Consider the following 27,561-nt stretch of genomic DNA (forward strand, 5'->3'; position numbering starts at 1 on the left):
CAAATTCCTGTAAGCAGGGGAAAGCCTAAGGTCCCTAGCAAGCACAAGCCTAGAGCAAGACACAGGCCCAAAAAGACAGGGAGAATCCTGTATTTTGCATTCACCTTGGGATGATCTTCCAGATAGGAAGGCTGAACCCTGAAGGACAGCACTAGCCAAGGCAAAGCCAATCTGCAAACACTGTGAAAGGTATTTTTTGCATCAGTTTACCTACTGGTGCTCAAGGAAATCTGTCATATCATTACCTAGATACAAACTCAAGAAACAGACAGTTCCAGAACTAAATCCAAGAGTTGACATTTTGAAATATTAAAATGTACACTGCAAAAAAATATTACAGAGAAAACAAAGAGACAGGAAATTATGGCCCATCCAAAGAAAGTGGATAAGATCTAAAACCATCAACAAAGAAGACCAGACTGCACACATACAGGACAAGGACTTTAAAGATGATTTTTGATGTGTTCATGGAGATGAAAGAAAATACAGACAAAGGTCTGAAGGATATTAGGAAAATAAAGAAAGAACAATATGAGAATGTGAATAAAGAGAAAGAAATTTTGAAAAGAAAACAAACAAGAACTACAGGAGTTAATGACCACAGTAACTGAAATGAACTATCCTAAAGAAGGTTTTAATAGCAGATGGGAACTAAGAAATAATCAATGAACTTGAAGACAAGACAATTGAAATGAAGAGCAGAAAGAAAAAAGAACTAGAAACAACAAAAATAGCCTAAGAGACATGTGAGACACTACCAAGCGAACCATTATATACATTATGAGAGTCTCAGAGGGAGAACAAGGTGAGAAAGGAGCAAAAGGAATATTCAAAAGGAACAAAAGGAATACTCAGAGATACTATGACAGAAAGCTTCCCAAACTTAGAAAAAGATGTAAATATGCACAATCCATAAGCCCAAACAAACATCAAACACAATAAACTTGAAGAGAAATATGCCAAGACACATAGTGGTCGAAGTTTGGAAAGCTGCAAGAGAAACAGAATGTGTTATATATACAGGGGAGTCTCAATTAGATTAAGTTCCAATTTCTCATCAGAAACCATGGAGAAAAGGAGGCAATGGGTTGAAATATTTAAAGTACTTGGAAAAAACAATTGGCAACCAACAATTTTATATCTGGCAAGGCTTTCTTTCAAAAATGAGGGAGAGATTAAGACATTCCCAGATGAACAAAAGAGAAAGTAGTTCATCACCAGTAGACAGACCTGACCTACAAGAATTACTAAAGGGAGTACTTCCGACTGAAAGAAAAGGACACAAGACAGTGGATCAAAGTGGCATAAAGAAATACGTATCTCCAATAAAGGTAACCTTTCAGTAATTAAATAATTAAAAGATTTAAAAGAGTCACCATCAACTCTCTTAACCAATACCTAATTTAGTTTCTTCTCTATACTGAGTGGTAGACTTGATACATGTTCATTATTCAAAGTAAGTCAAAATCCAAAAGGAATGTTTCTAGTATAGTAATCTAACCTGTTCATTCCTCCAAGAAGGCTAACTATTAAAATAGTTATGATATTAAGCATATATAAAATCAAGTGAACTAAGCTTAAGCTCTCAGGTCCTAACAGGACTATGCAACATCCATCTCTGAATCCACTTAAGTACTAAGTCAATCTTGTTCCTACCCTAATTATACTAATTTTATTGCCAATTGCATTTCCATATATTGCCATTAATTGCTAGAAAATATAAAGGAAAAAAAGATACCATTCACAATGCTATTAAAAATCACAAGACCCTTAGGAACAAATCAAATTCAAAATCTGCAATATTTTCTGGGAGAAGATGACAAAAGGACATGGGGGGAGGCAGACAGACAGAGACCATGTACACACCAAATATAAAGAAAGATATTCTGTGTCATGGATGGGAAGATAACAATCTACCAAAATTAATCTATGAATTAAATATTATTCCAATAAAAATCCCAGCAAGACTTTTCCAGAACTTGAAAGCTTACTCTAAACCTCAAATAGAAAGGTCAAGAAAAACAAAGACAATTAAGGGCAGCGGCCCACCAGATATTAATATTTATTATAAGACCATAAATTTAAGAGTATGTTTCTACTGCAGAAACAGACAAATAATGCTATGAAATAGATACAACAGAGAGCCTTAATACAGAACCACATATATAAGGACCTTAAAAGAGGAGGCTTATCAGTCAGTTGGAAAAGGGACAGATAATTGTGTTACCAATAACTAGATATCCACACAAAAAAATAAAAATAGATCCCTACCTCACTCATACACAAAAGTAAACACTAAATAGATTAAATACCTAAATGTTAAAAAACAAACTATTGGAGTTTAACTTCTATAATGGTTGACTAGATAATCTGGACCATTCTCTGAATGAGAAACACTAAAGTTTGTACAAAATATTTTCATAAGTCTATTTGAGGGCTAAGAAAGATAACTAAAACATTATTGTATCTCTGCCATCAGGGTATAAGAAAAGAATAATAACAGAGTGGTAAGCCTAGCAATCAGGAGTACTTTTCCCCAAGAGGGATATACCAATTATGGAAAAAACCTAGAGGCTAAGAAGCAGAGTAGAGGTTTGGACTGATTCATGAGACTAGGCAGACAAAAACTGGAAATCAAAGTCTACGAAGAAGTTGGGGAGCCCTAGAACACCAAGGAGCTACAAACTAGACATGGAGGTGTCCATAAAGTGTCTATAAGAACTGAAGTCTAGCTTTAAATTATCTTTAACCCTGACTGAATTAAAGTGACCTGGGATTGCTAGTTCTAGCCACCTGGGAGAAATAAAAATATTGGTGGAAGAAGACAGCATCTAGAAGTTAAAATAACCTCCACCATTTTTTATACAATGTCTAGCAATCAAGATAACCAAGCACAGACAAGACAATAAAAACCAAGAGAAACAATAAACAATACAAACGGACCCACAGGATAAAGACATTATCAGACATCAAATATAAAATACTGGTAATTATATATTCAAGGAAATAAAGGATAGGATTCAAAATTTCTGCAAACACTGGAAACTTTTAAAAAGAATCAAATGGAAATTCTAGAATATAATCCAATAACTAAAATTGAGAGTGCAATGGATGGATTTAAAAATAGATTGGGGGGGAGGCGGGGCAAGATGGCAGACTGGTGAGCTGTAAGTTTTAGTTACTCCTCCAGGAAAGTAGGTAAAAAGCCAGGAACTGCGTGGACTGGACACCACAGAGCAATCTGTCTTCGGGCATACTTCATACAACACTCATGAAAATGTCGAACTGCTGAGATCAGCGAAATCTGTAAGTTTTTGCAGCCAGGGGACCCGCGCCCCTCCCTGCCAGGCTCAGTCGCGTGGGAGGAGGGGCTGTCAGCTCCGGGAAGGAGAAGGGAGAACTGCAGTGGCTGCTCTTATCGGAAACTCATTCTACTGATCCAGACTCCAACCATAGATAGACTGAGACCAGACACCAGAGAATCTGAGAGCAGCCAGCCCAGCAGAGAGGAGACAAGCATAGAAAAAAAAAAATAACACAAAAAACTCCAAAATACAAGCGGAGGATTTTTGGAGTTCTGGTGAACACAGAGGGGGGAGGGGCGGAGCTCAGGCCTTGAGGCGCATATGCAAATCCCGAAGAAAAGCTGATCTCTCTGCCCTGTGGACCTTTCCTTAATGGCCCTGGTTGCTTTGTCTATTAGCATTTCAATAACCTGTCAGATCTCTGAGGAGGGCCCTTTTTTTTTTTTTTTTTTTTAATCCTTTTTTCTTTTTCTAAAACAATTACTCTAAGAAGCCCAATACAGAAAGCTTCAAAGAATTGCAATTTGGGCACGTCACGTCAAGAGCAGAACTAACAGAGCTCTGAGACAAAAGGCAATAATCCAGTGGCTGAGAAAATTCACTAAACACCACAACTTCCCAAGAAAAGGGGGGTGTCCGCTCACAGCCACCATCCTGGTGGACAGGAAACACTCCTGCCCATCGCCAGCCCCATAGCCCAGAGCTGCCCCAGACAACCCAGTGTGACGGAAGCGCTTCAAATAACAGGCACACACCACAAAACCGGGCGTGGACATTAGCCTTCCCTGCAACCTCAGCTGATTGTCCCAGAGTTGGGAAGGTGGAGCAGTGTGAATTAACAAAGCCCCATTCAGCCATCATTTGAGCAGACTGGGAGCCTCCCTACACAGCCCAGCAGCCCAGAACTGCCCTGGGGGGACGGCACTCACCTGTGACATAGCACAGTCATCCCTCAACAGAGGACCCGGGGTGCACGGCCTGGAAGAGGGGCCCACTTGCAAGTCTCAGGAGCCATACGGCAATACCAAGGACTTGTGGGTCAGTGGCAGAGACAAACTGTGGCAGGACTGAACTGAAGGATTAGACTATTGCAGCAGCTTTAAAACTCTAGGATCATCAGGGAGATTTGATTGTTAGGGCCACCCCCTCTCCCCGACTGCCCAGAAACATGCCCCACATACAGGGCAGGCAACACCAACTACACACACAAGCTTGGTACACCAATTGGACCCCACAAGACTCACTCCCCCACTCACCAAAAAGGCTAAGCAGGGGAGAACTGGCTTCTGGAGAACAGGTGGCTCGTGGACGCCACCTGCTGGTTAGTTAGAGAAAGTGTACTCCAGGAAGCTGTAGATCTGATAAATTAGAGATAAGGACTTCAATAGGTCTACAAACCCTAAAAGAACCCTATCAAGTTCAGCAAATGCCACGAGGCCAAAAACAACAGAAAATTATAAAGCATATGAAAAAAACAGACGATATGGATAACCCAAGCCCAAGCACCCAAATCAAAAGATCAGAAGAGACACAGCACCTAGAGCAGCTACTCAAAGAACTAAAGATGAACAATGAGACCATAGTACGGGATATGAAGGAAATCAAGAAGACTCTAGAAGAGCATAAAGAAGACATTGCAAGACTAAATAAAAAAATGGATGATCTTATGGAAATTAAAGAAACTGTTGACCAAATTAAAAAGATTCTGGACACTCATGGTACAAGACTAGAGGAAGTTGAACAACGAATCAGTGACCTGGAAGATGACAGAATGGAAAATGAAAGCATAAAAGAAAGAATGGGGAAAAAAATTGAAAAAATCGAAATGGACCTCAGGGATATGATAGATAATATGAAACGTCCAAATATAAGACTCATTGGTGTCCCAGAAGGGGAAGAAAAGGGTAAAGGTCTAGGAAGAGTATTCAAAGAAATTGTTGGGGAAAACTTCCCAAATCTTCTAAACAACATAAATACACAAATCATAAATGCTCAGCGAACTCCAAATAGAATAAATCCAAATAAACCCACTCCAAGACATATACTGATCACACTGTCAAACACAGAAGAGAAGGAGCAAGTTCTGAAAGCAGCAAGAGAAAAGCAATTCACCACATACAAAGGAAACAGCATAAGACTAAGTAGTGACTACTCAGCAGCCACCATGGAGGCAAGAAGGCAGTGGCACGATATATTTAAAATTCTGAGTGAGAAAAATTTCCAGCCAAGAATACTTTATCCAGCAAAGCTCTCCTTCAAATTTGAGGGAGAGCTTAAATTTTTCACAGACAAACAAATGCTGAGAGAATTTACTAACAAGAGACCTGCCCTACTGGAGATACTCAAGGGAGCCCTACAGACAGAGAAACAAAGACAGGACAGAGAGACTTGGAGAAAGGTTCAGTACTAAAGAGATTCGGTATGGGTACAATAAAGGATATTAATAGAGAGAGGGAAAAATATGGCAATCATAAACCAAAAGATAAGATGGCCGATTCAAGAAATGCCTTCACGGTTCTAACGTTGAATGTAAATGGATTAAACTCCCCAATTAAAAGATATGGATTCGCAGAATGGATCAAAAAAAATGAACCATCAATATGTTGCATACAAGAGACTCATCTTAGACACAGGGACACAAAGAAACTGAAAGTGAAAGGTTGGAAAAAAATATTTCATGCAAGCTACAGCCAAAAGAAAGCAGGTGTAGCAATATTAATCTCAGATAAAATAGACTTCAAATGCAGGGATGTTTTGAGAGACAAAGAAGGCCACTACATACTAATAAAAGGGGCAATTCAGCAGGAAGAAATAACAATCGTAAATGTCTATGCACCCAATCAAGGTGCCACAAAATACATGAGAGAAACACTGGCAAAACTAAAGGAAGCAATTGATGTTTCCACAATAATTGTGGGAGACTTCAACACATCACTCTCTCCTATAGATAGATCAACCAGACAGAAGACCAATAAGGAAATTGAAAACCTAAACAATCTGATAAATGAATTAGATTTAACAGACATATACAGGACATTACATCCCAAATCACCAGGATACACATACTTTTCTAGTGCTCATGGAACTTTCTCCAGAATAGATCATATGCTGGGACATAAAACAAGCCTCAATAAATTTAAAAAGATTGAAATTATTCAAAGCACATTCTCTGACCACAATGGAATACAATTAGAAGTCAATAACCATCAGAGACTTAGAAAATTCACAAATACCTGGAGGTTAAACAACACACTCCTAAACAATCAGTGGGTTAAAGAAGAAATAGCAAGAGAAATTGCTAAATATATAGAGACGAATGAAAATGAGAACACAACATACCAAAACATATGGGATGCAGCAAAAGCAGTGCTAAGGGGGAAATTTATAGCACTAAACGCATATATTAAAAAGGAACAAAGAGCCAAAATCAAAGAACTAATGGATCAACTGAAGAAGCTAGAAAAGGAACAGCAAACCAATCCTAAACCAAGTAGAAGATAAGAAATAACAAGGATGAAAGCAGAAATAAATGACATAGAGAACAAAAAAACAATAGAGAGGATAAATATCACCAAAAGTTGGTTCTTTAAGAAGATCAACAAGATTGACAAGCCCCTAGCTAGACTGACAAAATCAAAAAGAGAGAAGACCCATATAAACAAAATAATGAATGAAAAAGGTGACATAACTGCAGATCCTGAAGAAATTAAAAAAATTATAAGAGGATATTATGAACAACTGTATGGCAACAAACTGGATAATGTAGAAGAAATGGACAATTTCCTGGAAACATATGAACAACCTAGACTGACCAGAGAAGAAATAGAAGACCTCAACCAACCCATCACAAGCAAAGAGATCCAATCAGTCATCAAAAATCTTCCCACAAATAAATGCCCAGGGCCAGATGGCTTCACAGGGGAATTCTACCAAACTTTCCAGAAAGAACTGACACCAATCTTACTCAAACTCTTTCAAAACACTGAAAAAAATGGAACACTACCTAACTCACTTTATGAAGCTAACATCAATCTAATACCAAAACCAGGCAAAGATGCTACAAAAAAGGAAAACTACTGGCCAATCTCCCTAATGAATATAGATGCAAAAATCCTCAACAAAATACTTGCAAATCGAATCCAAAGACACATTAAAAAAACCATACACCATGACCAAGTGGGGTTCATTCCAGGCATGCAAGGATGGTTCAACATAAGAAAAACAATCAATGTATTACAACACATTAAAAACTCGAAAGGGAAAAATCAATTGATCATCTCAATAGATGCTGAAAAAGCATTTGACAAAATCCAACATCCGTTTTTGATAAAAACACTTCAAAAGGTAGGAATTGAAGGAAACTTCCTCAACATGATAAAGAGCATATATGAAAAACCCACAGCCAGCATAGTACTCAACGGTGAGAGACTGAAAGCCTTCCCTCTAAGATCAGGAACAAGACAAGGATGCCCGCTGTCACCACTGTTATTCAACATTGTGCTGGAAGTGCTAGCCAGGGCAATCCGGCAAGACAAAGAAATAAAAGGCATCCAAATTGGAAAAGAAGAAGTAAAACTGTCATTGTTTGCAGATGATATGATCTTATATCTAGAAAACCCTGGGAAATCAACGATACACCTACTAGAGCTAATAAACAAATTTAGCAAAGTAGTGGGATACAAGATTAATGCACATAAGTCAGTAACGTTTCTATATGCTACAAATGAAGAAACTGAAGAGACACTCAAGAAAAAGATACCATTTTCAATAGCAACTAAAAAAATCAAGTACCTAGGAATAAACTTAACCAAAGATGTAAAAGACCTATACAAAGAAAACTACATAACTCTACTAAAAGAAATAGAAGGGGACCTTAAAAGATGGAAAAATATTCCATGTTCATGGATAGGAAGGCTAAATGTCATTAAGATGTCAATTCTACCCAAACTCATCTACAGATTCAATGCAATCCCAATCAAAATTCCAACAACCTACTTTGCAGACTTGGAAAAGCTAGTTATCAAATTTATTTGGAAAGGGAAGATGCCTCGAATTGCTAAAGACACTCTAAAAAAGAAAAACCAAGTGGGAGGACTTACACTCCCTGACTTTGAAGCTTATTATAAAGCCACAGTTGCCAAAACAGCATGGTACTGGCACAAAGATAGACATATAGATCAATGGAATCGAATTGAGAATTCAGAGATAGACCCTCAGATCTATGGCCGACTGATCTTTGATAAGGCCCCCAAAGTCACTGAACTGAGCCATAATGGTCTTTTCAACAAATGGGGCTGGGAGAGTTGGATATCCATATCCAAAAGAATGAAAGAGGACCCCTACCTCACCCCCTACACAAAAATTAACTCAAAATGGACCAAAGATCTCAATATAAAAGAAAGTACCATAAAACTCCTAGAAGATAATGTAGGAAAACATCTTCAAGACCTTGTATTAGGCGGCCACTTCCTAGACTTTACACCCAAAGCACAAGCAACAAAAGAGAAAATAGATAAATGGGAAGTCCTCAAGCTTAGAAGTTTCTGCACCTCAAAGGAATTTCTCAAAAAGGTATAGAGGCAGCCAACTCAATGGGAAAAAATTTTTGGAAACCATGTATCTGACAAAAGACTGATATCTTGCATATATAAAGAAATCCTACAACTCAATGACAATAGTACAGACAGCCCAATTATAAAATGGGCAAAAGATATGAAAAGACAGTTCTCTGAAGAGGAAATACAAATGGCCAAGAAACACATGAAAAAATGTTCAGCTTCACTAGCTATTAGAGAGATGCAAATTAAGACCACAATGAGATACCATCTAACACCGGTTAGAATGGCTGCCATTAAACAAACAGGAAACTACAAATGCTGGAGGGGATGTGGAGAAATTGGAACTCTTATTCATTGTTGGTGGGACTGTATAATGGTTCAGCCACTCTGGAAGTCAGTCTGGCAGTTCCTTAGAAAACTAGATATAGAGCTACCATTCGATCCAGCGATTGCACTTCTCGGTATATACCCGGAAGATCGGAAAGCAGTGACACGAACAGATATCTGCACGCCAATGTTCATAGCAGCATTATTCACAATTGCCAAGAGATGGAAACAACCCAAATGTCCTTCAACACATGAGTGGATAAATAAAATGTGGTATATACACACGATGGAATACTACGCGGCAGTAAGAAGGAATGATCTTGTGAAACATATGACACCATGGATGAACTTTGAAGACATAATGCTAAGCGAAATAAGCCAGGCACAAAAAGAGAAATATTATATGCTACCACTAATGTGCACTTTGAAAAATATAAAACAAATGGCTTATAATGTAGAATGTAGGGGAACTATCAATAGAGAGCAATTAAGGAAGGGGGAACAATAATCCAAGAAGAACAGATAAGCTATTTAACGTTCTGGGGATGCCCAGAAATGACTATGGTCTGTTAATTTCTGATGGATATAGTAGGAACAAGTTCACAGAAATGTTGCTATATTATGTAACTTTCTTGGGGTAAAGTAGGAACATGTTGGAAGTTAAGCAGTTATCTTAGGTTAGTTGTCTTTTTCTTACTCCCTTGTTATGGTCTCTTTGAAATGTTCTTTTACTGTATGTTTGTTTTCTTTTTAACTTTTTTTTTCATACAGTTGATTTAAAAAAGAAGGGAAAGTTAAAAAAAAAAAAAAAGAAAGAAAAACAAGGAAAAAAAAAAGATGTAGTGCCCCCTTGAGGAGCCTGTGGAGAATGCAGGGGTATTCGGCTACCCCACCTCCATGGTTGTTAACATGACCACAGACATAGGGGACTGGTGGTTTGATGGGTTGAGCCCTCTACCATAGGTTTTACCCTTGGGAAGACGGTTGCTGCAAAGGAGAGGCCAGGCCTCCCTATATTTGTGCCTAAGAGTCTCCTCCTGAATGTCTCTTTGTTGCTCAGATGTGGCCCTCTCTCTCTGGCTAAGCCAACTTGAAAGGTGAAATCACTGCCCTCCCCCCTACGTGGGATCAGACACCCAGGGGAGTGAATCTCCCTGGCAACGTGGAATATGACTCCCGGGGAGGAATGTAGACCCAGCATCGTGGGACAGAGAACATCTTCTTGACCAAAAAGGGGATGTGAAAGGAAATGAAATAAGCTTCAGTGGCAGAGAGATTCCAAAAGGAGCCGAGAGATCATTCTGGTGGGCACTCTTACGCACACTTTAGACAACCCTTTTTAGGTTGTAAAGAATTGGGGTAGCTGGTGGTGGATACCTGAAACTATCAAACTACAACCCAGAACCCATGAATCTCGAAGACAGTTGTATAAAAATGTAGCTTATGAGGGGTGACAATGGGATTGGGAAAGCCATAAGGACCAAACTCCACTTTGTCTAGTTTATGGATGGATGTGTAGAAAAGTAGGGGAAGGAAACAAACAGACAAAGGTACCCAGTGTTCTTTTTTACTTCAATTGCTCTTTTTCACTCTAATTATTATTCTTGTTATTTTTGTGTGTGTGCTAATGAAGGTGTCAGGGATTGATTTAGGTGATGAATGTACAACTATGTAATGGTACTGTAAACAATCGAAAGTACAAGTTGTTTTGTATAACTGCGTGGTATGCGAATATATCTCAATAAAATGATGATTAAAAAAAATAGATTGGACACAGCTGAATAGTGAATTAGTGAACTGGAGGACACATCAGAAGAAAATAACCAGATTGAAGTATGGAAAGGAAAGAAAGATGAAAAACACATAAAGAAGAAAATACAAAAACAGAAAAAGGAAGAAAAAAACTAAACTAAAATACAATTTGGAACCCCAGAAGAGGAAAGAGCAATATCTGAAGTGATAATGACTGAGAATTTCCCAAAACTGATGACAGATACCAAGCTACAGAATCAAGGACCAATAAGAATTCAACATGGGATAAATACCAAGAAAACGACACCTACACACACCAGAGTAAAGCTGTTAAAACCCAAAGACAAAATTTTAAAGGGAACTAGAATTTTAAAAATTACAGATTTCCTTCAAAGAAGGAACCACAAAATTTACTGATAGAACCAATGGAAGCTAGACGACTTGGGGAATGTCTTCAAAATGCTAAAATAAACTGCCAACCTAGAACTCTTTACCCAGAAAATAAATCATTAAAAAATGAATTAAAATAACATTTCCATATCAAAAAAAACCTGAGATCTTGTCTCCATCATGCCCACAAATAACAAAATACTAAAAGACATTCTTCAGGCAATATGGAGGTATAGAAAGGAATAAAGAGCAATAAAATGGGTACATATAAGTACTGATTACATAAAACAATAACAAGAATGGATTTTGCTATTTAAAATGTATATAGAATTAAAATAAGCAACAAAAGATACAACAAAAAAACAACACAGTATATTTTTTAAGTTTCCATAGTCTTACGAAAAGATTGATTGTTCTATAGCCATGATAACAATTAACTACTAGAATCAGTTTTAAAACTGTTTAATGGATCAGTAACAATCATTCACTGGTCACATATTTGAAAGTCAGGCAATCAATACAGTCATGGCTCCAACATTCAGAAAATCATCAAGAGTATCACTACAGTGACCATGATTCTGAAAGTGAGCCATCAACCATACCCAAGTAACCAAGCTTCTACAGCTGACTTCAACCCATTCTCACCTTTGAAAGGCCAACAATCTCTGAATGCAAAGCTTCCCAAAAATCCCATACATGATAAGCAATATGTCATATAAATATATATATATTTTTTAGTTCAGATAGATAAAATGATCAAATATTTACAATACCCAGACATTTAAAAAAAAAATACTGGTGCTGATAATTCTTATATTGCTAATCTTAACAATGATACTCTTTTTAGGTAATACATGTTTGAAGAAAAATGTCTTCATGCTAGAAAAGAAGGGTACAAATATTCTTGAGATTTAACAAGGTCTATCATCAAGGTTTTACCCAGAGACAATACACCTATGGCTCCAATCACAATAATCCATCCCTTGTGCAGCTCTGGGTTCTTTTTCACACATGGGAATTAGATTCTTCCATGCCAGCCCATGACCAAAGATAACTGTTCTGTAAGGATAAAAATTAAACTATTCCAAATGTATGACTCCCCAACATGCTTGGTGGACTCTCTTCTAACAAAGAATGCAAAGGAATAAAATATTTCCTTTTATATTCTGAGAATAATGATCCCTCTATAACTACCTTTTTTTATATATTTTTTATTGTGAAATATAACACATATACAGAAAAATTATAACTTTCAAAGTGTGATTCAACAAGCAGTTAGAGAGCAAATTTCAAACAATGTTATGGGTTACAGTTCCACAATTTCACATAACTACTTTTTATAACTATAGTATACTTTCACAATTTATAATTATTGGCAACAAGAAATAAACCACTTGGATCAAATACTTCCTATCTACTCAAAATAGTAGCATTAATATGTAAAATCAAGAAAATGGAGATTAAGAGTTTTCCATTTCACACACTTTTACTTTATTACTTTGGTATTTTTATTATTCTTAGTCATTTACAGATAAAAAGGTCGGTTTTGGTCACTTATCCAGAGAAAAGAGATGCATTGCTTAATGTAACAATTTTGTAAACAGCTCTTTTATTAGGGTTAAAATATAACATAAACGGGTTTTGTTAAATAACACATTTTTGCTAAGGGGTACTCACAAAATTTTTTTTTTTTTTTAATTATAATCTAGCTCTATCACTTTCAAACATCCTGACAATATTTGGGAAATAAATACAAAACTTTTTTTTCAATTATTTTTAAAATTCAGAACTTTCTTCAACTGCTTGCTAGCATTAACTAATCACATAAAACATTTAAGATAAAGAAATGCTATGAATATTATGAAATGTAGGTAAAATTCTAACCATAATTTACTAAACTCACATTAATAAACAACACACTGATTCAATGAAGAAGAGGGGAGTACCGTGGTAGTTTCTTGGTGATTTATCGAAAGTTATCCTAATAAATAAATTAAACAATCATGTGGCTCCTAAATTTCCCATAGATAATGTGGCTGGCTCTCACACCTTGTATTAGATCCCTTTAAACTCTAAAAGCTTTTCTTTTCTCACACTAATATTTCCTTTGTAACAATATACTGCCCAGAATCTAAAAGTGAATCTTTAGAAATGAGATTAGCAAAACAATTTTAAAATACTTACTGTCTTGTTTCGTAATCTAATTATGTCTGAGACAGAGCCAGCTCCACAGTACTCCATAACAATCCAGAGGTCTGTGTTTTTAAAGTAACTGCCATAGTACTTTACAACATATGGACTAAAGAAAAATAAAAAGACAATTAAATTTAGTTACTCCCAAAGAAAAATTGTTTCTTATTCCCAATACAAAGTATTTTTAACATTTCATAATGTTCCAATAAGTAAACTTAATGAATAAATTTCTCTTGTATGCCAAATTATCCATATCTAGGGTTTACCAACTATGTATAATTATATTTTAATTCATGGATGAAATTTAACAGGGTTACCAACCAGAGGAGGCCCAACTGTTTTCACTGATTCCCAAGAAAGTTAAGGGTTTGTTCTGGCAATGACGTTACTTTGTTTAACATAAGTAACAAATGAAAACATTTACTTTTAACCAAAGTATTTTAAATATAAACCTTCTAAAGGAATTTGCATTCAGTCACATACTAACACTCAGCTTTAAAATACACTATACCAATCAGGCTTAAAAGATTTTTTAAATTATCTTCCATTTTAGCATTTGAAAATTCTAGAGGAAAATAATGGTAATTTTTTTGCTCTAAAGATTCAGATAATTTAAATTAATAACTAAAGTATTTCTGAATTGAGATTTTATGTTTTTAAGAGCAGAATAAATGATGTTTATAGCTAAGCTGTTTTTAGGAAGACTTATGAAGGGGCAAATGACCAGCACCATTGATATTTATTAAAGCCCTGCTACATATGCTGATATATAAAACACCTTACCCAACTCCGAAAGGCAAAGCATTTATATTCACAGAACACATAAAAAGATGTCAAATGTAAGGTAGCATAAACTATATTGAACACAACTTAATGCTACAAGAGCTTAAAGGAGGAAGTGTCTAAGATGAAGTTATCACAGAGAGCTTCATGGAAGGGGTGAGACTTGAACTATGGAAAAAGGGTTAAAACTTCAAAATGTGTTGTGCTGGTTTGAAACAGTTATATACAAGAGAAGAGTCATGATCTTTTAATCCAATCTTATTAGGTGGAACCTTTTGATTGAGTGTTTCCATGGAGATGTGACTCACCCAACTGTGGCTGAGAACTTTGATTAAATTATTTCCATGGAGGTGCAGAGCTCGCCATTCAGGGTGGGTCTTAATTAGTTCACTGGAGTCCTTAAGAGGGCTCAGAGGCTGACACAGACCCATATGCTTGGAAATGCAGGCAGAAAGACATACGGAAATGCTAAGCTAAGAGATGAAGTCCAGAGTTTGCCCCAGAGAAGCTAAGAGAGGACTCCTAGACACTCAGAGAGAAACACCCTGGGAGAATAAGCAAGGATGCACAGGAGCTGACAGAGAGAAGCTATAAGAGACAGAAGCGCAGAGACATTTTGGAGAAAGTCATTCTGAAACAAACCCAGGAGCAAAGGACCAGCAGATGCCAGCCACGTGCCTTTCCAGGTAACAGAGGTGTTCTGAACACCATCAGCCTTTCTTCAGTAAAGGTATCCTCTTGTTGATGCCTTAGTCCGGGCACTTTTATGGCCTTAGAATTGCAAATTTGTAACCTAATAAATCCCCTTTATAAAAGCCAATCCATTTCTGGTATTTTGCATAACGACAGCTTTAGCAAACTGGAACAGTAGTGGAAGCAGTTTCCTTCAAACCACTAACCTAGTGTTACTTAAATAATTTTAAGCAACCGCACAAAGTTTTAATCCAGTCATAATGACTGAGTTTTGAGTAAGTCCCTGTATGGACTTGCAGGTTGAATCAGAACCCAGCAATTCCCTGTATTCTCCGCATTGTTAAATGAGGGTGAGCAACTATGACTCTGAAACTTCCATTGGGTGGAGGGACAAGTAAGACATTAGTCAAATTACAATTCACTCAAGGAAGCAGAGGTAAAACCTGAAGCCTTGATAACAGGTGACAACTATGAGCCACATTCTATGCCTGTCTCCTGTGCCACCTTCCCTCATTCCAACTCCTTTTAGTTCTCCTCTCCCATTCATTTAACCTCTTCCTCTATTTAACACCTTCAGTCTAATGAAACCACATATCATCTTCCCCTCCATTTTTTTTTTTTTTGGCTTCCTTTCATCTCATGACTAATTGATCATATCCTTTCATTCTTCTGTCTCCACTGCATAGCTCCCCTACACTCTTTATCCTGTCTACTCTCCTAATATCACAACTTAAAATAAAAAGGTAAACAAAACCAGAAGGAAAAAATGGAAAAAACACTACAAACTCTTCTCATCTATTTGCACCTCATGAACACATATATAAACCCATGATAAAAGTTATATGCACCATCATTATGTTTAAGCTTCAAGTGCTAATTTTTATGTCCTAAACCTGACATTTTTCATATTAATTTGAATTTCATCTTAATTGAAGAAAACCATGCATTACTAAGGGTACATTTTTTTAAAGTACGCTCATTATGAGAATGTGTAATTAAAATACTAAAGAAATGGTTATTTTTCATTACATAATTTGATCAACATCCTAATGCAGTTTTAATAGTGTTCCACATTTTAAGACGTATAAGATAAATAGTAGTGTTTTTACAAAGGCAATGTGAATATTTTCCCAGAACTGAATTGTTTCTAATATAAATCTAAATCTTAGCATTTCTTGGCCCACCCAAAAATGAATAGCACACTCATGAGCTGATACAAATTGCCAAAGTTCAGCACTAATCTTCCAATATGGTGGGTTTCAATTTTTTTTTTTTTTTTTTTTTTTTTTTGCCTTAGAGTCAATATTGAAATGAAATCTATTCAGAAACATGAGCAAATAGAACACATAAAAGAGGAGCTGCTCTAGTAGAAACCAGGGAGTTCTCAGCACCACTCTCAGCAAGCCAGCTGGAAATGCTCTATTCCCACTACATGGCTCACCTCACTTCTCTCTGCCCAGCAAATCTAAGTCATGCTTCAGGACTGAGCTTGGGTATGACTTCCTCAGGGAAGCTTTTCCTGAATCCTCAAGGTTGAGGTATTAGATATCTCTTTCAACCTGTAGATTCCCCATGTTTATCCCATCACAGCTCTCATCACACTGTACTGAGATGGCCTTTTCTAGACCTATCTCCTCCATCTGACTGACAGTCCCTTAAGCACAAAAGCTGAGACCCATTCATTATTATGTATCTTGTGTGCAGCACATAAGGGCTACACTCAGGAGTAGGTGCTCAATATAAATTAGTTGAATAAGTAAGTGTATGCCCTGATACAAAACATATTACTCCTGCTTTAGATATGAGTTCTTTCTCTAGAGTGTAATCACCAGAAGAGTTGGAGCAGGGTCATGTGACGTTCACCTGCATCCACATTACATGGCACAGCACATTCACAAGTATTGCTGAGCAGCTCTTCCCTCCTCCCCTAGCAACGCTTTGAGAGTGCTTCAATTTGAACTCTGTGGAATCTTTGTGGAGTCAGTAAATGTGGGTTTTTATCACACTTCAGTCATTAACTAACTGCATAATGTTGGGCAATTCATGTAAAATTTCTAGGTCTCAATTTTCTAAATAAATTTTAAAATAGTTTTAAAATATCCCTTAGTATCAGAATCCATTTCTTCAAATGAAACTTTACTATAAGACCCAATACATAAAAAAGATAAGCACAATGAATATGTTTCCAAATCACCTTAATCATCACTGATTGAGGAAAATACACCTGGAAATACCTCCTCAGAGAAGAACACAATTTGAAAAACACTTAACAAGCTGTCCTACAAAGGTCTAATCTAGCATTAACATTCTATATTTATCCATTCAACAAATATGTATTAAATGCCTACTACTAAATATCCAGGAACCAAAAAAAACATTGATGATTCAATAATAAACGAAGCAGGTGGGCTCCTGAAATAATAATGCCAGAGTAATATTTACCCACAAATACCTTTATGCCAAAATGCAATGTTATAGTCACTCATATTCACTAAAATGAGTGAAAAAGGAAAACAAATCATCCTCTGGTCTTTTTACAAAGAGTGAAAAACAAAGACAAATTTGTCAAAAGTCAATTTGCAAAATGTCCAAACAGCTGACCAGACTTATGAAAATACGCAAATTTCAGAAATATATTTCATTTTCTCTAAGCAAAATTTCAGTGTTTCATGTGGGAATTTTTCAGTTTGTACTGTTTTCTTCCATATCATTTTTCACGTCAATTCACCAACAGCACATCTGTAATACTTCTCAAAAGTAGCTAAAATGTAATATTTACTACTATCACTCCCTAGTTCACTTTTTATTTGCCTTATCAGTTAGCATTTTCAGGATTTAATTATTTCTCAATCCTCCACAATTTCATACCTATAGTTGAAATATATCAAATTCAAGGATGAAATCTAAAAGGCAAAAACCACTTTTTATCAATATTTGTGTAACCATTTGTTTCATTCAGCAAATATTTGAGAAGCACCTATTTATGTGTAAGGCATTATGCTATAAAGTGGCACAAAAGCTCTAGCATTCTATTAACATTTCTTCCTCTTTTATTCTTTACTTTTCCTTCAACTTCAAAGTTTAAAAGGCATAAAGAGAACAAGGACCTGGTTTACTTAGGGTTCTCTCAACCTAAAATGTTCTCTTCAATAACCCCCATACATACCTATCCATTCTTAATGCAACAAAAACATACAATTCTAGGGGCTATAATGAGTGCTAAGAAGTAAAGATATAATTCCTTCTCTCAAAAATGAAAAAAAGGATAAAGAAAATTGTGCCAGTTTGGATATATTATGTCCCCTCAAAAGCCATATTCTTTAATGCAATCTCATGGGGGCAGACATTTTAGTGTTAAGTTGGAATCTTTTGATTGAGTGTTTCCATGGAGATGTGACTCAATCAACTGTAGGAGAAACATTTGATTAAATTATTTCCATAGAGATATAGACACTGCCCATTCAGGGTGGGTCTTGATTTAATTACTGGAGTCCTATAAAAGAGCTCACAAACAGTAGGAGCTTAGAGCAGGGGAGTGGGACATTTTGGAGAGAAGCTAAGAGCTGACACTGACACTGACACTTGGAGATGCTTGGAAACATTCGGAGATGCTAGCCTAGAGTTTTCTCCAGAGAAGCTAAGAGAGGACCCCGACGCTTAGATGCACAGGAGCTGAAGAAGCTAAGAGAGACCCAGAGACATTTTAAAGAAAGCCATTTTGAAACGCAACCTGGAAGCAGAGAAATAGCAGGTGCCAGCTCTTTCCCAGCTGACAGGTGTTCCGGACTCCATCAGCCATTCTTCAGTGACAGTATTATCTTGTTGATGCCTTAGTTTGGATATTTTTATGGCCTCAGAACTGTAAATTTGTAACTTAATAAATCCCCTTTATAAAAGCCAATCCATTTCTGGTATTTTGCATAATGGCAGCATTAGGAAACCAGAACAATAATGAAGACATTTCAGAAGGAAAATCTGTGAGACTTAGTGTCATAAGAATTATCAGGAAAAGGAATAAAGATGACTCTTGGTTTTGTTGTTCAAAGACTAAGTAGACGATGATGCCATTAACAGGACAGGGAATGTGAGACGTTTGTCTGGAACAATTAAAAATTTGTTTTAAAACCAAGATGGCAGCATACTACATTCCAGAGTAATATCTACCCACAAATACCTTTGAACAACTAGCAAGACCAGGCAGAGTCCTCTTTTGCAAAACTCCAAAAAAACATTAAAGGGATGCAGCAACTTGGTGAGTGCCAAATCAAGAAAATACAACCTAAAAAACAGTAGGCAACACCTACTAGTATGGCCACTATTAAACAAACAGAAAACTACAAGTGTTGGGAGAGGATATAGAGAAACTGAACACTATTAACTGCTGGTGGGAATGTAAAATGGTACAGCCTCTGTGGAGGACAGTTTGGCAGTTCCTCAGGAAGCTAAGAGTTGTCTTACAACCTGGCAATCCAGGTTCAGGATATACCCAGAAGATCTGAGAGGTGGGACACAAACAGACATTTGCACACCAAAGTTCTTAGCAGCATTATTCACAATTGCCAAAAGATGGAAATAACCCAAGTGTCCATCAACAGACGAATGGATAAGCAAAATGTAATATATACATATAATGGGATATTAACTCAGTAGCAAGAAGGAATGAAAAGGAATGAAGTCCTGAAGCATGCTACAACATGGATGAACCTTGAGAACAATAAGTTAAGTGAAATAAGTCAGACACAAAAGGAAAAATATTGTTTGATCTCACTGATATTAATGAATTATAATATGTAAACTCATTGATAAAAAATATAGAATTTAGGTTACCAGGAGATAGAATAAGTCTAAAGAACAGGGAGCAGTTGCTTAATACGTGCAGAATGTTTAAGTAGGTCAAACAAACATTTCAAAATGGACAGAGGTGATGGCAGCACATTACTGTAAGAATAATTAACAGCACTGAATTATGGGTGAAGATGGTGGAAGGGGAAGTTTAGAGTCATGTGTCACCAGAAGGGAAGTTGGAGGTTTATCCATGGGAATGTATAACACAGTGAATTCTGGGGTGGACAAGCACTGTGATTAATTGTACAAATATTAAAAAGTCCTTTCATGAACTGGAACAAATGTATGACACTATTACAAAGAGTTAATAATAGAGGGGTATAAGAAAAAATGCACCTGTTACAAACTATGGCCTATAGTTAACAGTAGTATCTTAATATTCTTTCATCAACAGTAACAAATGTACCACACCAATATTATGGGCCGGCGGGGGGGGGGAGCATGGTAAGGGGTATGGGAGGAACAGAGGACAGAGGAACAGGGTTTTCTGTATTTTTATTTTTCTGGAGTAATAAAAATGTTCTGAAATTGATCATGGTAATGTATGCACAACTACATGATGATACTGTGAGCACTGATTATATACTTCAGTTGGTTTGTATGCTGTGTGAATATATCTCAATAAAATTGGCATTTAAAAAATGGATCAAAGACCAAAATAACAGAACTGAAGACTACGATAACCGAAATTTGAGAATCCCCTAGATGGGTTCAACAGCAAATCACTAAACTTAAAAATAGGACAATTCAAATCATCCAGTCTGAAAAGCGGGGGGGCGGGGAGAGTGAAGAAAAGTGAACAAGACCTGAAAGACCTGTGCAACATGATCAAGCATACCAATATACACATTATATGAGTCTCAGAAGGACAAGAAAGAGAGAAAGGGACAGAAAGAATATTTGAAGAAATAATGGCTGCAAATATCCAAAATTTAAAGAATTTAAAGAAATTCATGAATATACATTTCCAAGACACTCAACAAAACTCCAAACAGGTTAATGCCAAAAAGACCAACACATCTTAAACTGTCAAATGCCAAAAACAAAGAAACTCCCCATTGCCCCTGCCCCCACACCTGATAACCAGTACTCTATTTTCTGCCTGTGTAAGTTTGCATGTTCTCTGATACTTTCTTTATGGCTACCATGAGGCTTAAACATTTCTCGAAAGAAGATATACAAATGTCCAATAAATACATGAAAAGATGCTCGACATTATTAGCCATTAGGAAAATGCAAATCAAAATCACAATGAGATACCACTTCACACCCACTAGAATGGCTATTACTAAAAAATGGAAAATAACAAATGCTGGGAAGGATGTGGAAAAATATGAATATTTGATCACTGTTGATGAGATCGTAAACTGGCGCAGCCAATGTGGAAAACACAATCTGGTGATTCCTCAGGAAGAAACAAAGAATTATCATATAACCCAGCAATCCCACTTCTAGATATATACCCAAAAGAATTGAAAGAAGGGACTCAAACAGATATTTGTACACCAATGTTCACTACAATATTATTCACAATAGCCAAAAGCTAGAAATACCCCATGTGATTATCACCCATAAAAAGGAATGGAGCTCTGATACATGCTATAGCATGGATGAACCCTGAAGATATCAAGTTGAGTAAAATAAGCCAGACATAAAAGGACAGCTATTGTATGACCTCACTCATGAAATTACTAGAACATGCAAATTCATAGAAACAGAAAGTAGTCTACAAATTACCAGGGTTAGGGAATGGAGAGTGGGAGTTAATGCTTAATGGGCACAGGGTGATGGAAAAGTTTTGGTAATGTGGTAATGATAGCACAACATTGTGAATGTAATCAACACCACTCAATTACATATTTGAAGGTGATTATAATGGGAAATTTCAGGTTACATATATGTTTCCAGGATAAAAATATTTTAAAACCATAGAACTGTACAACATAAACAGTAAGCCCTAATGCACACTATGAACTATAGATAATAGTATCATTATACTACTACTGCTTCATCAATTGTTACAGAAGTATACACTAATGCAAAGTGTTAATAATAAGGGAAACTGGAGAGGAGGTTGGGGGGAATATGGGAACTTTATATTTTCTGCATAATTTTTCTGTAAACCTACAACTGCTTTAAAAAATAAAGTGCAATTAAAAATACATAATTAAAAGTAGGGAGAGGGTGGTAGAGGTATGAGAGGAAGGGGAGACAGTTTGAAAGAGTTGCTTTGGAGTAGGAGAGAAAATTTCCTAGAAAAATGTCAAAGGAATGCTAGACAACCTAAGGGCTCACATACAGTGTGTGATCATTAATTTTTAAAATATGCTTAATGTTTCTGGGAGGGAGGAAACAAGGAGTGATCTCCCATCGGGACTCATTTAAAAGCTTCCTAACTGGTTTCCCTTCTACAACCAATTCTCTTCAGAGCAGCCAGTATAATCTTTTAAAAAGATAAACTAGAGTAGGTCTACCCTGCTTAAAACCTTCCAATTGCTCCAACACCTAGAACTCTTTTGGCTTACAAAGCCCATCTGGCCCAGGTCTACCTCGCCCATCATTTTGGGCCCAAAATTTTAAAATTTCGAAACAAGCTTCCAAATATGAAGATTCAGCCTTGATTAAAAGTTGGTCACAGTGTATTTAATGAGAAGTCTTGAGAGCAAACAATCTTGAGAATTCAAAGATCTGTGCTCCTCATTACCCTTCTCATCAAAAGAAGGGAGAAAAAGGTAGAGAATATTTACTTCCCAGTGACAAAAAAACAAAGAGCATTAGCCAGATGGGGCAATCATCTTATGTAAGAATTAATGTGTCTGTGTACTCTTTCTTGTTATCATGAATCACAATTCCTCCACAATGCTAAATCAGAAGGAAAAAAATACAGCAGTTTACAATGTTTTCTCTCCTAGAAATAAATCTCTCAGTGTAAGGTTATGATGAAAAAGGTTAGAGAATTTTTACCAGAAACTGTTCTTGTTAAAACTTGTTACAGAAATTTTCATTAGCTAACACCTAGAAAGTTAACTAACCAGCCTTGAGATAATTAACCTACCATTCTGTAAATAAACTCACTAGCCCTATGTTAATTACTCTTACCCTATGTTTATGGTGTAAGTTCTCTTTTTAGTCAGAAAGCATTAAGACCCAGGCCTAGAAAGAGAGAGCCAACACATACTTGAAATAAATAGCATTACTAAGCAGATTCAAACCCAAGTTCAACACAAACCTTCACTCTTTCACATGTACCCTCCTCATCTCAAACATCTGAGCTCTACTGGACTCCTTTGAGTTCCCTGAGCAAGCAAAGCAATACCATGCGTCGAGATTTTTGCATATGCTTTTCCCCCCATTTGGAAGACTCCAACCTTATAGAGAGCAGATCTCAGTTTAAATGTCTCCTTCTCAAATAACCCCCCCCAAAATGTTCTCCAACACTGCACCCTGATCTTTTCCTTCATAGCTCTTATCACTATTTATGCTCTCTCTCCAACTAGTCTATGAGTTCCATAAGGCTAGGCTTTTTGTTCACTATTGTATATCCAGTACCTAGTAACATACAGAGCTGGCATATAAATGGTTTCTCAATATTTATTGGATGAATGATAAATGAATAAATAAATAAGTGGTTTTAGCAGCCATAATTCAGGCACCAACATTTACATGGTGGCGACATTACAACTCTTTGATGGATGACTGGATGGATGGATAAAAAAAATAAGTACCCATTAATTTTAAATAAATCCATGTGCAATTTGAATGACTGATCTGGATAATTTTCTAGCTCTGATATTCTATAACTTAAATTCTAAATAAAAATCAGTAATATTTTAATGCTTTACTTCATTATCACAAGAGTAATCCATCTAAATACAAATACGACCATACCAATTTCCTACATAGAACCCTTCAATCCCTGTGGCAGCCACTGGTAGACCTCTATCAATGTTTTTTCCCCTCCTACTTTCTTACTGAAAGGGCCTTGATTTTATTTGGGGTGATAGTGTGTTCAAACTCCCCTGCAGCTCTAAGTCACCATGACACAATAAGACATAAGCTGAGAGTTTCTGGGAAGGCCCCTTCCATCTTCCTCTCTACTTCCTCCTGCCTGGAATGTGAACATAAGGCTAGGAATGGCGCAGCAATCTTGTAACCATGAGATAATAAGCAGGAAGACAAAGGCCACATGCTAACGATGGCAGAGTCCAAGAACAATTCTGAGACACAGATGTTACTTTGTTGCTGCTGATCAGCCCTACCTCCAGACCTTTTAAGTGAGAATAATAAATCTGTCTTTGGTTAAGTAACTATAGGCTAAATGTAGTCTTAATTTATTCATTCTGCATCCCTTACAAAATAAAGACCAGGTTTCTTAATATGACATGTAAGATCATAATCAGCTCCATTTACCTATCCATTCTCATTTCACACCAATCTCTGTCTCACCCTTACAACTCCAGCAATTCTATACCCTGTCAGAACAAATATTAGTGGGCTATTTTTTTATCTCTCTGACTAGAACTCTTTGTTACTCTCTCATCTCTCCACTTCTTCACCAAATCAACTCCTCTTCTGCATTCCAGACTTCCTGTCTCCTGGGGCTGAGGTAGGTGTTCAAGCTCTTTGTTTTCATATCATTCCATGTGCCACTCAGTACAGTAACTGTTGTATTATAACTATTTGTTTGTATAACTGCCTCCCCAACTAGATTACCAGCTCAAGAAGAAAAACAGTATCTCATTTATTTTGGTATTCCTAGATCCTGGCACAGTACCTGGCCCTTTGGGGATGCTCAGTAAATGTTTGCCAAATGAATTAGATTTACATAAAACATGACTGTTTTTCATTACTAAAACAATTATATAATACAGACTGTTAACTGACCCCTTTAATATCAAAAAACAATGTTCATCCATGAATTAACCCTGAAAAATAGGAAAATTGCTTGAGTATTTTCTATCATCACATGTTCTTTGATGTTACAACATCATTTCTGCTTTATAAGCAAAGAGCTCTAAGTCCTAAAGACAACTCTAAACAGCTAACCTCATCTTCTTTGAAAGATTAGTCTCACTTCCAATGGGAAATCAGAAAAGAAAACTAAACAGATGAGCAAAGAATATTTTTCTTACATATTATTAGCAAAACTCATCAGAATAAAGGTAATAAAGAAATAAAATCTCTTCATACCTGTCACACTGCTGCATTATAGAAATTTCTTTAATTATTTCCTGAAGATCTGATTCAACAGGTACTTGTTTAATGGCCACAACCTGACCAGATTCCTTATGTATTGCTTTAAATACACTTCCATAAGACCTAAAAGAAAGCAAGAAATTTCTTTATTTTTTTTCCTTTCAAACATCATTACTACTAAGAGAAAAACAGTCTCTTATGAGCTTTTGCGTGCATTCTTTTCTAGTTTAAAACACAATTTAAATAGTGAAATTTGAAGTAAACAAACAATAAAGTTCATGAATTACACCTTAGTTTTATTGCTTCAATAATAGACTTAAAATCTATGAAAATCATCAAGTTATTATATAAAGGTTTGCTTCTATTTTTCTTATGAATGAAAAAAACAGACTTACGGTTTGTCAACTCAAACAAACGCAGCATTAAGAGGATACAAATAGAAATTAAAAGAATGAAATTTAGATTTAAAACAGCCAAAGTCTCAAGTTAGGAGAAAAGGCTGACTACCTTAAGCAAGTCATTCCCAGAACATCAAATTCCCATCCCCAGAGTACATAAGAGGAATTGAAACCCTCAGCTGGGGACCTTATAACACCAAAATTAGAGAAGCAAGGAGACTCAGCTATCTGGTTCCCTCCAAGTTGCACATCCAAGATCTCCACAGATGCTCCTTTTATTACCTCTCCTCCTCAAGGAGGAGAGGCAAGCCCACACACTCACAGGTAAACAAAATGAGTGATAGGATTCAGTGACCACTTTCCCAAAACCTGTTTCTACCACAACTCCTCAAATATTGCCAATTAAATATTCATTTGTTTTTAAACAGTCAAGAACAATGAAGGAGGAAATCATTTGTACCTTAGTATGAATTAGAAGACAAGGTAAGACCTGCTACCATTTACTGAATGTTTACTATAAATCAGGTATTATACTAGGTGTTTTATATGCATTATCAAGTTCAACTCCTATAATTGTAAAATGCAATATTATTGCCACTTAAAGATGAGAAAACAGAGGCTCAGAAACCAGTAACTAACAATGCCAGAATTCAAACTCAGTCTGACTCCAAAGATCATACTCCTCCCACTCTAATATTTCTACAAAAGAGATGGAAACACAAACCATGAAAAGACTCAGAATACTTTCTACTATTAGGAAATATTAGAAAGCTAAGATATAATTCTGTGCTAGATTATCTATCATCAATTAAGCAATAACATCATTTCCTTCTAAGGTCTCCTTGGCAGTACAAAGGAGAAGCTGGGAACTATATTTCCCAGAATCCCCTTTCCTAAATAATTTCCAGTTACGAGTTTGCCACTGAGAAGAATGCGTGTGAAATCAAAAAGGCAAAAGTTAAGGAGAAAGCATCACTCTCCAGATGGAGTCGCAGAGCTGCCTTGGCAGGTGTGAAATACATAGTGACTTCTCGCTGAATTTTTAATAACTATCACACTGCTGCTACAGACTGACATAGTTGGTGGGAGAACTTCTCAAGGATTTGTGAGAATTCCAGCAGCTTCCCAGGGAGCTTTTGAGAGCATACATTTCAGTGCACCAGCATCACGGAAAGCTCTATAATGCAAACTAAAGATACTAACAGGAGATGCCAACAATGAAATAGGCTTCCTGAATTCAATAGATAATGGGATCTCACAAGAGAAGACAAGTGGCAACATCTCACCACCCAAGAGCTACTTTGCTACATAACAGGTAGCAAAATGATGCTGAATTACAATTTTTTTTTGTACACCGGTGTTTTGACATTGACGTTTGATATATAATTACCTACACAGCCTACTTCTCTGAGAAACCCATTACTGGATACAGCAATAAGCTGCTCTTTACAAATCAATACTGACTGCTACTGATTATCTAACTTTAATTACTGTTACTATTCAAGTCAAGCAAATATTCTCCAGTAGGATGATTAATATCATACAGCTTTGTCTTAAAATTGTTGTGTCATTACTTGAATACAACTTTCATACTCTTTGTACTTACCCCTCTCCAAGTTTCTCTAAAACATCAAACACTTCTTCAGGCTGCTTAGTCAAACTGTCTTCACTCAGCTTTTTTAGCTTACTGATAAGAAAAAAAAAGGAAAAAAGATTTTTCCTTATGACCTTTTATAATATTTTTTACTTTATTTTTAATAGGCAATGCATTCAGATGGTTCAAATATCAAACAGTATGAAAAGGGAAACAGTAAACAGTCCCATTTCAACCCCTGTTCCTTATCTGCCCAGCTTCACATGAAGTCCAATCACTTTTGTTAACTTCTTATAAAATCTTGATACACATATGAATACATATTCTTTTTCTCTCCTCTTTTTTAACATACAAAACAGCATTTTACACAATAATGCACTTTGGTGTTTTCACTTAACAATACACTGTTAAGTAAAGATCACCTCTATTGGTAGAGTAGATTTAATTTGCATTTCTCTTATGAATAAAGTTGAGCATCTTTTTATATGATTATGAAACTGAACCACCTACTCATGCTCCTTCCTCAT

General features: G+C 36.4%; 1 protein-coding gene across 2 annotated transcripts in view; it reads right to left on the bottom strand.

Moving 5' to 3' along the window:
• The window catches only part of STK3 (serine/threonine kinase 3), a 344,700-nt gene that overhangs the window by 285,306 nt on the left and 31,833 nt on the right, over positions 1-27,561 (bottom strand). For both annotated transcript variants that reach the window (XM_037802741.1, XM_037802742.1), the window contains exons 2-4: positions 27,047-27,127; positions 25,037-25,165; positions 13,517-13,631 (exon numbers count right to left, since the gene is read on the bottom strand). In XM_037802741.1, the coding sequence (XP_037658669.1) occupies positions 13,517-13,631; positions 25,037-25,165; positions 27,047-27,127 (325 nt within the window). The remainder of the gene's footprint in view (positions 1-13,516; positions 13,632-25,036; positions 25,166-27,046; positions 27,128-27,561) is intronic.

The sequence above is a fragment of the Choloepus didactylus genome, chromosome 14, assembly GCF_015220235.1.
Source record: "Choloepus didactylus isolate mChoDid1 chromosome 14, mChoDid1.pri, whole genome shotgun sequence".
NCBI lineage: Eukaryota > Metazoa > Chordata > Mammalia > Pilosa > Megalonychidae > Choloepus > Choloepus didactylus.